This window comes from Sprattus sprattus (assembly GCF_963457725.1).
Source record: "Sprattus sprattus genome assembly, chromosome: 1".
NCBI lineage: Eukaryota > Metazoa > Chordata > Actinopteri > Clupeiformes > Clupeidae > Sprattus > Sprattus sprattus.
Genome location: NC_137920.1, coordinates 52,400,007 through 52,411,379, shown reverse-complemented (window position 1 = coordinate 52,411,379; position 11,373 = coordinate 52,400,007). Strand labels below are relative to the sequence as shown.

General features: G+C 40.4%; 2 protein-coding genes across 2 annotated transcripts; one reads left to right on the top strand and one right to left on the bottom strand.

Moving 5' to 3' along the window:
* Positions 1 to 796: 796 nt before the first annotated feature.
* Positions 797 to 1,533, bottom strand: gig2o (grass carp reovirus (GCRV)-induced gene 2o; the record flags this gene model as incomplete). Its single annotated transcript, XM_080844896.1, has 1 exon — positions 797 to 1,533. One exon carries the CDS (start codon positions 1,531 to 1,533, stop codon positions 904 to 906), a length of 630 nt encoding a protein of 209 aa, XP_080701022.1. The 3' UTR covers positions 797 to 903.
* A 2,979-nt stretch (positions 1,534 to 4,512) lies between these two features.
* LOC308370239 (POU class 2 homeobox associating-factor 2) lies at positions 4,513 to 10,299 on the top strand (the record flags this gene model as incomplete). Its single annotated transcript, XM_080844884.1, has 5 exons — positions 4,513 to 4,522; positions 6,126 to 6,226; positions 9,052 to 9,094; positions 9,226 to 9,530; positions 9,883 to 10,299. The coding sequence occupies 5 exons, from the start codon at positions 4,513 to 4,515 to the stop codon at positions 10,297 to 10,299; spliced, it is 876 nt and encodes a 291-aa protein (XP_080701010.1).
* Between the last annotated feature and the right edge of the window lie 1,074 nt (positions 10,300 to 11,373).

Below are 11,373 nucleotides of genomic sequence, written 5' to 3'. Positions count from 1 at the left end.
AATCACAAAACAATATTATGATTAGACAAAAGCCTACCTAACTAGCCTACTGAGTATAACACAAGGTCTTCACTAAACATAAACTGGTTTATTCCTTAGCATGGAAGAAGAATGGTTTTCCTGTTAAGATGTTCAACATTGTATATTTGGTTAGAGGTTAACTGGCAGAAAGTCATAAATTCATTTTACGATTGATGACAGGCTATTAAGCTACAGATTTTCAGGAGAAGGCACATTACGCCAACATAACCCTACATGGACACGACAGCTATTTAAAGAACATGATCAGGCTTCATTTTCTCAAAATAAGACGTTTCTGTACTGAATACATACTGCACTTGACGAAAAGAAAACACACACCACCAACGTAGGCTACTGCGTCAGGAACACATTTCTTTGCGTTGCATGCGATGCGATTACACTAATCCACTTGCCGGTCTGGTACATCCCCATCCCACCTGTGCTTGCCATGGTGATGACTTCCTCTTTGGTTCGACACAAGCGGACACGAATGTATTTACAGAGCCTGCTGCCCTCTGCTGTTCTGCATGACGTGAAACTGAAATTCTGATTGTTGGTAACTTTCGAGGAGTTAAAAGAATATGGACGCTATGTGTTTCCTGGAGCATTCATTGTTCAAATAATAGGCCTACCACAAATGGAGTCATACACAAATATCCAACAGTTATTTTTATTTCGCACATTTCAGTATCATGATACAATCATATTACAATTAACAAATTAGCCTACACTAAGCAACCACATTTCTAATAGGCGAGTGCCCAGATAGACCTGCCTCATATCGTTCAGGAGGATAGTTAAAGTAGCTTAGATTATACAAAAATAAACTAAATGAAAAAATGGAATGGCTGAAACGTAAAAGGTAGGCCTACTAGATATGCATTATGGTTTGCATTCATGTTTGCGTTGAAAGGGGCAGATTTTCTTCCCACAGTTCCAACAGCGCTGGAAGTCGTGCCGTCGTCCAGCCGGTTTGTTTTGATTACAACGACTGCAAACATCATCCGTGCCATCCATGCGATGTATCAGTTTACGGAGCTCTTTTCGCTTGTCATCATCAACGCAGCATGCCACATCAACCACCGTGATTCTTTTGGGATCCCAAACACAGTCCTCTTCACGTCCAGACTTGATGGAACTAATATTGCATTTGGGGGGCACCCAAGCGCAATCATATCCATTCTGGTGCCAGGTTTTCTGCATCGGATGGTTGTCACAGTCAATCTTTTTTACCTTGCCAGCACGTACCTTCAGTTTAAATACAACTTTGTTCTTTACGTCGGTTTGGAGTGGGTAACATTTGGCTTTGTCAATGTTCCGGCTGACATACACGCCAGCACCTAATAATCCGTCTTTAGATGGTAGGAAACCCTTACTGATTATCGTGTTTGCAGATCTCAGATATGTACCATGGTACATCGTGTAGGTATGTCCCGATTTTGGCTCCTCGTTGGTTGTCAGAGTCTGCTCCTCAATAGCCTCCCAACCCGAGAAAGTTATCGTCTCTTCCATTAACCCTGTAGGAGAATGTATGGTTCACTGCGATGAAAATATTGTAAAGTGGTAAATATTGTAGGGTGCTTAAGGCGATGAAAGGCCTACCTTCGTATTCTTTGTCTTGAGTCTGATGTCTTTTCACCGGCGATTCTCACTTGTTTATGCGACTTTATAAAGTATGTTTATGTTTGTGTGTTGTCACTTTCGTTTTCGATTCCGCAGAAGGGAAACAGGTAGGTCTTCATATGCCAGTGCGCTTGCGTTTCGTGCTTTCGTCTGAAAAAAATATCTGAGGTCGATGTTTCTTTAAAATCCTATTTTTATTTATAATTGTTATTGTTTAAAAAAAATAGCTTCACACTTTCCGAAGAAAGTGTATTATCGTTAAAAACAGTGAAACGTAGTCTTAGAGTCTAACAGTTAGACTAACATCAACAGCTTACAAATAAATATCGGGGGTAAAATATCAAGTTATGACATAAAACGTGTTACTATTAGCTCAAACTCAAAAAGATGTATTGTAAGTTTAGTCTTAGGCATATGTGTGTCAGTAATGGAGAGAAACAATAAACAAAGATATTTACTATGAAGCTGCTTTATCATGTCTCATTTGATGTGATGACTGTAAAAGTGCCAAATAATTTGTGTTTTAAACACTATACAGTATGAGTAGGCATATGACTGTTTCAGAGATATTAGGGTTTTGCACTGCAGGCTAAAGTATATTCAAATAAGCTCCCCATCTTATTCAGTCTGTAGGCTCCTGAGTCAACTTTCATAAGAGTACAGTGGATATACATTGTTATATTTGTATTTTTCACAGAACTGAAAGAGGACATGTGCCTGATTAGTTTTACATTCACTTTCAAAAGACTGTAGTGTATTGAACAGTGGATTTCCATTTGGTCAACTAAAGGCCTAATAGTATCATGAAGAGAGACTGGGGAGGGACGAGGGGCCTAGTGTGAGTGTGGCCTCAGTGACATGACACTTCACGGTCATGTGAGATGGAGGTTATACTAAGACCTAGTCAGAGTATTGGCTAAATGGCACAATTCAATTCAATTCAATTCAATTTTATTTGTATAGCGCCATAACAATACAATTGCCTCTCGGCGCTTAACAGAGCCCAGAGCCTGAACCCCCTTAGTGCATGCACAGAGGCAACAGGGGCAAGGAAAAACTCCCTGTTAGGCAGGAAGAAACCTTAAGCAGAACCACGGCACATAAGGGGGGACCCATCTGCTTGAGGTCGGCCGGGTGGAGACAGGAAGGTGGGACGGGGGGAAGGGGGGAAGGGGAAGGGTCGTGTGGCAGAAGGGGAAAGGAAGTGAAGGAATTATTTAATAAGTAAGAAGTAATGTAAGATAATTAATTCAGGGGTAAGTCACACACACACACAATACGATGTCAAGGAGGGGTTTTACCTAGAAAATGGGTGTGGGGTCAGATGAGGAGGTCATGTTTTAATTGGGTGACTAGGTCAGCCAACGAAGTAAAGATGGGTGGTGCTTAATGTTGGGTTAAATGCCTTGGCGGGACGTTTAAGGGCAGATGTATTTCCGGTGTGCATCTCTACTGTAGGCCTAACTTACTTACAGTAAATCCATTTTGAACAATGCGTCCTTTGTCTGACTTCTGATTGTGAATTAGTTTATAATACTTAATATTTGGCTCCAACAGAAGCAACAGGGGCAATACACAGCCAGCATTTGGTCACTGGACATATGTATACATACATCTGGTGGTAAATACATGATACAGACAAGACCAGATTACTGTGCCAATAGGGTTACTGTTACAGGGGTAAGGGATGTAGGGACAGAGAAACATTTCGGTGGAGGCGATAATGTATATTGTATATAAAGGCTAGCATAGGGTATTGGGTAGAGAAGGTGTACGGCAAAGCAGTGGCGGTGGGTGCGGTTGGCCGAGGGTTTCTCTAGGTAGACCAGGTAGAGAGACTACATGCAGAGTGGTGGGGGTGGGGAGGGATAGTTCCACTTCCATCAGCGATTGGAACACGCCCGGCTCCGGGGAGGCAGTGGACCTTGCAGGGGCCGCTTGTTGAAGGGGGGGTGTGGACATCTCGGACCATGGAGCTGCCGATGACCAGAGTGGTGGTCGTCACATCCAGCGGGAGAAGTCGTCGAGGGGATGATGACTATGTTGAGGGCCCAGGATGGGGAGCAGGGCGGCGTGGGCGATGCTGGTGTTGCTCTGGAGCCGGTCTGCAGGGGCGTTTCGGGACGGGCTGAGGAGGGGAGTCACACAATCAAAATGAATGAGCATACATTAAGTTTCTTGAGTTTGGTCTGATTTTCTACAGGATGAGGGGAAACAATTCACATGTGTGGGATAGAAACATGCGTTTCATTTTGCAGCATTGAGGGATATTTATACAATCAGCTACATATTACTACAATCAGCCAAAACAGAACCTTTGTCCCACAAGAGATAAGAATCAATAAATACATTCATGTTGTTATTCGTAAGGCTCCGGTGAGGCATTACCAGGGGAGTAAAGGAGCACAGCCAACCTAGAGAACCCTGAAACAGAGAACAAGTAGTCTTTGTAAGATCAACTGTCACGGAGAAGCATACAATTCACATGTTGATACAAAGAACATGCACACACAACTTAACCTTTCATCATGGCAGCAGTCGTTCTTTCTGGACATGATACATACCACCCCTTCACCATCCTCCCAGCAGAAAGCCATGTTTAACATTAGCATGGTCCATAGTTCCTCTAATCTAGAATGTTGATGCAAATTACTATGAAACGTCCTCCAGTCAACATTTGCATTTACCCAAATTGCCTGACAGGCAACACTGTGAGGGGTATATATGCTGGATGTGGATGATCCACAAGACAACATCAAAAAGCCAAAGGCAAGGATTTGTTTGATATGATGAGTAACTGACACACTAACTTGAGTGAATAATTCACATGCACATTTATATTTTCAAAACGCCTCGAACAGCAACGCCATGGAAACAGGTAAGTTTGACTGCTAATTGGTGGACTGAGTAGACTTTGCAGGCTATGTTTAATGAGTTTACTATATTTCTAGCCGATGTTTAATTCCTATAGAATCTTTACCGTGGTGATTGGAATTTTAAAAAGCACTTATTGCAAAATGATCCTGTTATGTTTTCCCAAGAAATATTTCAGTAGCCTATAATCAATATTTTTTCAAAATACAACGCTGTGCAAATAAGAGCGTCTTGACAAAAATGCACGTTTTCAAATAATGTAAAATGTTGCATTGCTCAGATTAAAGTATAAAAGTGTAATTCAACTACCGTATCATACTTTGTGTCACATGTTCAATTGTAAACGGAGACAAGTGGCAGGGCGGGAAATTACAGTCAAATCCAGGATTCCACTACTTGCGAAAAATATGCTCAATGTGCTATGTTGTTTACATACTAGTGTGATCATGACGACACAGTTTCAAATGCGTAACACAGCGCTCTTTGTTTCAGATAACATGCGCAACGTTTTAGGTCATTAGGTATTTGAATAAAAACTCCTCGTCGTCACTGCCATTCATAATTCACCTTGGCTAAGAAGTTACTACGTTATATTTTTCATTTCAATAAGGAGTATAACCTCATGTAGCCTATATAAAGCGCCAGCATCAGATGCGCATCCTTGTCGTTCATACATTCTTTATACGTTTTTTTAAAGTGCATATCATACATGTAGGCCGCAACATAAGCGTCACATCATCGGGCTTTCTGTTTTTTTTAACAGTAAATAAAGATAGTGAACAATAAAAACTCGACTCTGGTGGAGGAAAGTTCACCTTCTTAACAGACAACACAATACTCTCCAACGGTAATGTTTCTGCCAGACACTAAAGTTGGATTTGGCTGGTATTAATTAAATGTATGCGCCCCTGAATATGATTTTCAGGGGGTGTTTAAGTTTTTTTTTTTTTTTTACCCATCACCTATTGTAGGCTACAAACTCTATTCAAATAATTCAGTACACCCATAGCCTAAGTAAGTCTGAACAATGAATGTGTAAGTGCAACCTTAAATGTGTTTTTAAGCTGTAAACCAAATGATTGGACCCTGAAGAAACATATCAACGCTGCATGGTTAATACAGACAAAAAAAAGAGTAATTATGGGATGTAAATGGCTCAACATGCCATTCAGTCAATCGTTGGTGTCAACCGTTGGTGACTTCTGTAAGTCTAAAAAACTCTCAGCCCCATGCCCGCTTCTTGGTATTTTTCCAAATGACACGATGGGTGGTGTTAGGCTCAGAGCTGTGGGCGAACTTGCACTTTATGGCTGCTTAATTCTAAATGGAACTGTAACTATAAGTAAAAAACCCTAATTTGCTCATCACACTAAACAGACATCTGCATGTGTGGATACAAATGCATCAAGTGTTAAAAAATAACATGCAGAATGAAGTGGCATGATTTTGGTATTGTTGTACTTTATGTCTGCTGACCTTTGACTTGTATAAAAGATGATCATAAGGAACTACATGGATTATTATTTTTGTATGTGTTCTTTAAATGTGTTCAAGACATGTCTAATAGATCACTTATACACTAATATTGTTTTAATCCTAATGTGCAGATTATTCCAAGAGAGTCTACCAGGGTGTCAGAGTCAAACATACCGTTAAAGATCTCCTTGCAGAAAAACGATTAAGGCAAACAACCGTTCCCCGATTTAATGTGAGTTATGCATCAATTCACATTAACCTGCTCTGTCCTCTTTTATTCTTCCACAATTCTTAAAGTGATTACTATGTACTGTATATTATATGCATTCATTCTATTTGTGACATGCAAGAACCCTCACAGAAACCAAAATTCAATTTGCCAATATGAGCAAATTACTTTGAGTGTTGTGAATAATGAGAATACAACAGTATCATGACACACAGATAACATGCGCAACGTTTTAGGTCATTAGGTATTTGAATAAAAACTCTTCGTCACTGCCATTCATAATTCACCTTTGCTAAGAAGCTACTGTGTATATGTTATATTTTTCATTTCAATAAGGAGCATTTAATTTCATTTCAATAAGGAGTTTTTATTCAAATATTATACAAAAATGTTGCACATGTTATCTGTGTGTCATGATACTGTTGTTTATTCACATTATTCACAACACTCAAAGTAATTTGCTCATACTGGCAAATTGAATTTTGGTTTCTGTGAGGTTTCTTGCATGGATGTCACAAATAGAATGAATGCATAGAATATAGTACATATGAATCACCGTTTATGGTGGCAGAACAGTAGAACTGTGTACTTGATCCTAGGTTACTTGACACTGAGAGATTGACATCAGACTGTGTGCCTGCCAAAACCACCACCTTCCTGGCAGGCCTCATATCAATGGCGCTTTGTTGTGTTTAGGTGGTTAGCCCAGTTCGTGGCAAGTCTATTAGAAAAGGCCTCCACTTGAAACAATAGAAAAGGTTAAGCCAGTTACTCTTGCTGGTATTATGATGTTAACTGTTAAGTCTCGCAAATAAATGAAGAGATTTTCCAGCTTGAAACTCAGCCCAGTTTCCAACCAGAGTACAACCAAAGGTATTAAAATCATTTTTTAAAAAAAGTATGGCTTGCCCAATCCTATATAACCACAACAAGTTTACAACAGCGGTTTTACCTTTTATTACCATCCTCGAAAGCTGGAAGACTCTCAAAGAAAGAACAAACCCGTCTCAACAAGATATTGCACAAGCTAGTGCATGCTCAGACAAGTTAACACCATTGTGATCCAATTTTGTCTACAAGAATAGCTTTGAAAATGATTTTTGAACTGGAGGAGCTTTCTCCTTCTTCATCAGCATGGCAGGTGGGATACCTCTCAGATCATCCATTCAGTCTCTAACTCTGGGAAAAGTGCTCACAAAAGGTCCAAGCAAACGGATGAGGTGTGGGAGTGCCTCCATTGTGAAATGGGCAAATCACATTCAAATATCCACCCACAAAATTTGCCTGGCTTCTAGCTGCATCAGTCCTTATTTATGTGTCATTTAGACCAAATACAGTACTGTGCAAAAGTTTTAGGCAGGTGTGAAAAAATGCTTTGAACTAAGAATGCTTTGAAAAATGTAAACAATAAATGTTTATTTTGTATCCATTTACATGGTAAGACTGAGCACAGCAACAAGACACAACGTAGTTATACTGCATCAGCAGGGTCTCTCCCAGACAAAGATTTCAAAGCAGACAGGGGTTTCAAAATGTGCAGTTCAAGCTCTTTTGAAGAAGACGTTGAGGATCGTACACGCAGTGGTCAGCCAAGGAAACTTAATGCAGCTGATGAAAAACACATCAAGCTTATTTACCTTCGAAATCGGAAGATTTCAAGCAGTGGCATCAGCTCAGAACTGGCAGAAACCAGTGGTACCCAGGTACAGACATTTACTGTCCAGGGAAGTCTGGCCAGAAGTGGTCTTCATGGAAGAGTTGCAGCCAAAAAGCTCTACCCCGACAAGGAAACAAGGCCAAGTGACTGAACTACGCACGAAAACATAGAAACTGGGGTGCAGAAACATGGCAGAAGGTGCTCTGGACTGATGAGTCAAAATTAGAAATATTTGGCTGTAGAAGAAGGCAGTTTGTTCGCCGAAGGGCTGGAGAGAGGTACAATAATGAGAGTCTGCAGGCAACAGTGAAGCATGGTGGAGGTTCCTTTCCAGTTTGGGGCTGCATTTCTGCAAGTGGAGTTGGAAATTTGGTCAGGATGAATGGTGTCCTCAATGCTGAGAAATACAGGCAGATACTAATCCATCATGAAATACCATCAGGGAGGCGTATGATTGGCACCAAATGTATTCTGCAGCAGGAACATAACCCCAAACATACAGCCAATGTCATTAACAACTATCTTCAGCTTAAAGAAGAACAGAAAGTCCTGCAAGTGATGGTATGACCCCCACAGAGCCCTGATCTCTACATCATCGAGTCTGTCTGGGTTTACATGAAGAGACAGAAGAATTTTAGGAAGCCTACATCCACAGAAGATCTGTGGTTAGTTCTCCAAGATGTTTGGAACAATTTACCAGCCGAGTTCCTTCAAAAACTGTGCAAGTGTATCTGGAAGAATTGATGCTATTTTGAAGGCAAAGGGTGGTCACACCAAATATTGATTTAATTTAGAATTTTCTTCTGTTCCTTCACTGCATTTTGTTAATTTTTGAAGAATTGATGAAAATAAACTGTTAACACTTCCATTTTGAAAGCATTCTTAGTTTACAGCATTTTTTCACACCTGCCTAAAACTTTTGCACAGTACTGTATGTCTCTCACTGAATGGGATTGCAAGTAGTCTATTAAAAATATATTCATTTACTGCATTTGCGGTACCTGTGACTATATTACGTTTTATCTACTGAAGTGAAAAAGCCAGTATGCTAGATGGGTGGGTAATGTATGAAAGTACATTAATCTCTTTATTGTTGTTGGGTGGGCACAGGACAACGGGTGTACATGTAGATCAAATGTTTTTTTTTTTCTTTTTCTTATCTGGTATACAGGCAGGAACCAATCCCTCACAATCAGCATTTGTTCAGATGCCAGGTGAATTCTCAATATTTACAAAAGTTTAACAGAAACTACAGCATTACAATAATATGAGAACTATTGAAAATAAGATACACTGACATGGGCAAAGGGACTAAATTTAGTTTACTTCCTTTCTCATCTTATAGGCTCACATGTTCTTCCAGGTTATTACAGCATGAGGAGGCCATTCCTCCAAGACTCTGAGCTTTGCCATCCAATGAAGCAGTACTCCACAGACACCTACTCCTCTACCCTTGGGGGCAAGCCCTTTTCTTACGATCACCCCTCCAGCTACCCCTTCATTGACAGCTACTACCCATCTGAATCTTTTGGGGATTACCGCAGCACTTCAACATACGGCACAAGTGGAGGGTCTCTCTTCCCACAATCGTCTTTACCACCTCTTCTGCCACCACTGTCTGGAGAGCCTTCCTCATCACATCTTCTTTTGGTAGATATGCTTTAACAATAGTGCAGCTAGAATATATTTATAGTGTTGTATAGTATATAAATAGTGTTGCTGTTATACAGCATTAGCTTGCTCAATGAAAGCTGCCCATATATGCTCTTTTTTCCGGAGGTTATCTGCTGATACAACAGTCAGATGTGAAACTAACTGTTCACTGAATTACAATGAGCACAATGTGCTACGGTGTGCAGGAAGGGTTGCTATCTTACAGAGCCTGATGTATTTTAGTAAGTTATAAAAATGCTACAGACATGGCAACCCTATAAGGCAACATAGCCTACATTATCGCTGCTACATTCTATTCAACTAATCCTAAAATCTTGACACCCAACAGAGAGACACATGGGGTCAGCCGACTGAAGACTCAGTGAGTCAGCCAGAGGCCTTATGTCCTGCGGGGACCACACCAGGAACCGGCTCTCCTTCCTTGGTTACTCAAGATTCTGAGAATGCCTCAGCTTATCGCATGCCCACTGTTCGCACTGGTGGATCGATGTCATCTGGTTCCCAGCCATATCCTGTCCAACCACTGGAAGAAGTTCACTATCCTGCCACTTCATACACTCCTGTGTCCAACTTTTCTTGTCCCCCATACATGACTGTACCTGGAGACCTTGCTGTGGCAAAAATGCCAACCATGTCTTCAGAGGAAACTAGTGGTGGATCAGTTGCCCAAAGTGACACGTCCACCTGGGTCAAGGATGATGGAAATGGTTCCTGGCTGTCTTATGAGACTCGAAGGGCTTTTTGATTGGTCTACTTACATACAGAACTAATTTACCGGAAACAACTAACAGAGGAAAGGAGCCTGTCTGCCCAGGAAGATAAAAAAAAGTTTTCATGAAAAGCAGTAACAAAATGAAGGACTATCTGTCTTGTTTTTACGTTTTTCTTATGTATAAGTATTAGTGTAGTTGTGTTTTTCTGTACTCTACTAGCTTAATAAAACAAGGAAACCAACGGTATTCCGTAAGGTATTGTTATGTAATCAATGCTCGAATAAATGCAGCATACAATGTATCCTACCCAAGTTATCGATAGCTAACTTAATTTATAACATATTGCTATGAACATCCTTGGAGACTTTGTGTGCAGTTTGAGCTAATAATGCTGTAGTTTGATTGTCTGCAAAAAAATAATGGGCGAAGATAAATATGTTGTTAAGGTACTTTTACACGCAGAAACGTCTATTGTATTGAAAGACAATTTTCTTTCGCGGGTTACATTGTTTGCGGATATATCAGTCTGTCAGTTTAGGGCGTATCTCCATTGGCGGTTACGCGAAAGACGGTAGAAATGGTTGCTAGGACGCAAATTGTTGTCATGCTCAGGCCCCAGCAACGTTTAACTACTGATAGCTGTTCAGTATTTCGCCTGCATGATACGCCATAAGTTGGTGCTTAAAGTTAATAAATCCGATTCTAGTTTACAGCTGTGCCTAAAATGAGGTATGACTATTTCTGTCCTCGTGTGAATTGTGTATTATCAGTTACCCACAAGCTAACAATACGGGAGTTTTCGAAGAGGCATATGTTTCTCAACCACGAAGTTGCTAGGCGCCTTTTGTTTTCATTCCTGATTTTGCAGATCTGTCAAGCGTGCTAAACTTTGTTGGAATAACTTTTACTGTCTAGTTGTGAAATTATTTCTGTTTTAACACGCAATATTTGATTAATTGTAGTATTCAGTATTAACGGAGAATTTACTGACGTGTAACGTTATCATGAGCTATATTACAAGACAATATTGTACAGTGGAGGGGAATGCTGAAACTTGTCCAAACGCTATTTAGCTTATCAACTGCTAGTCACTTATGCTAGCTTTG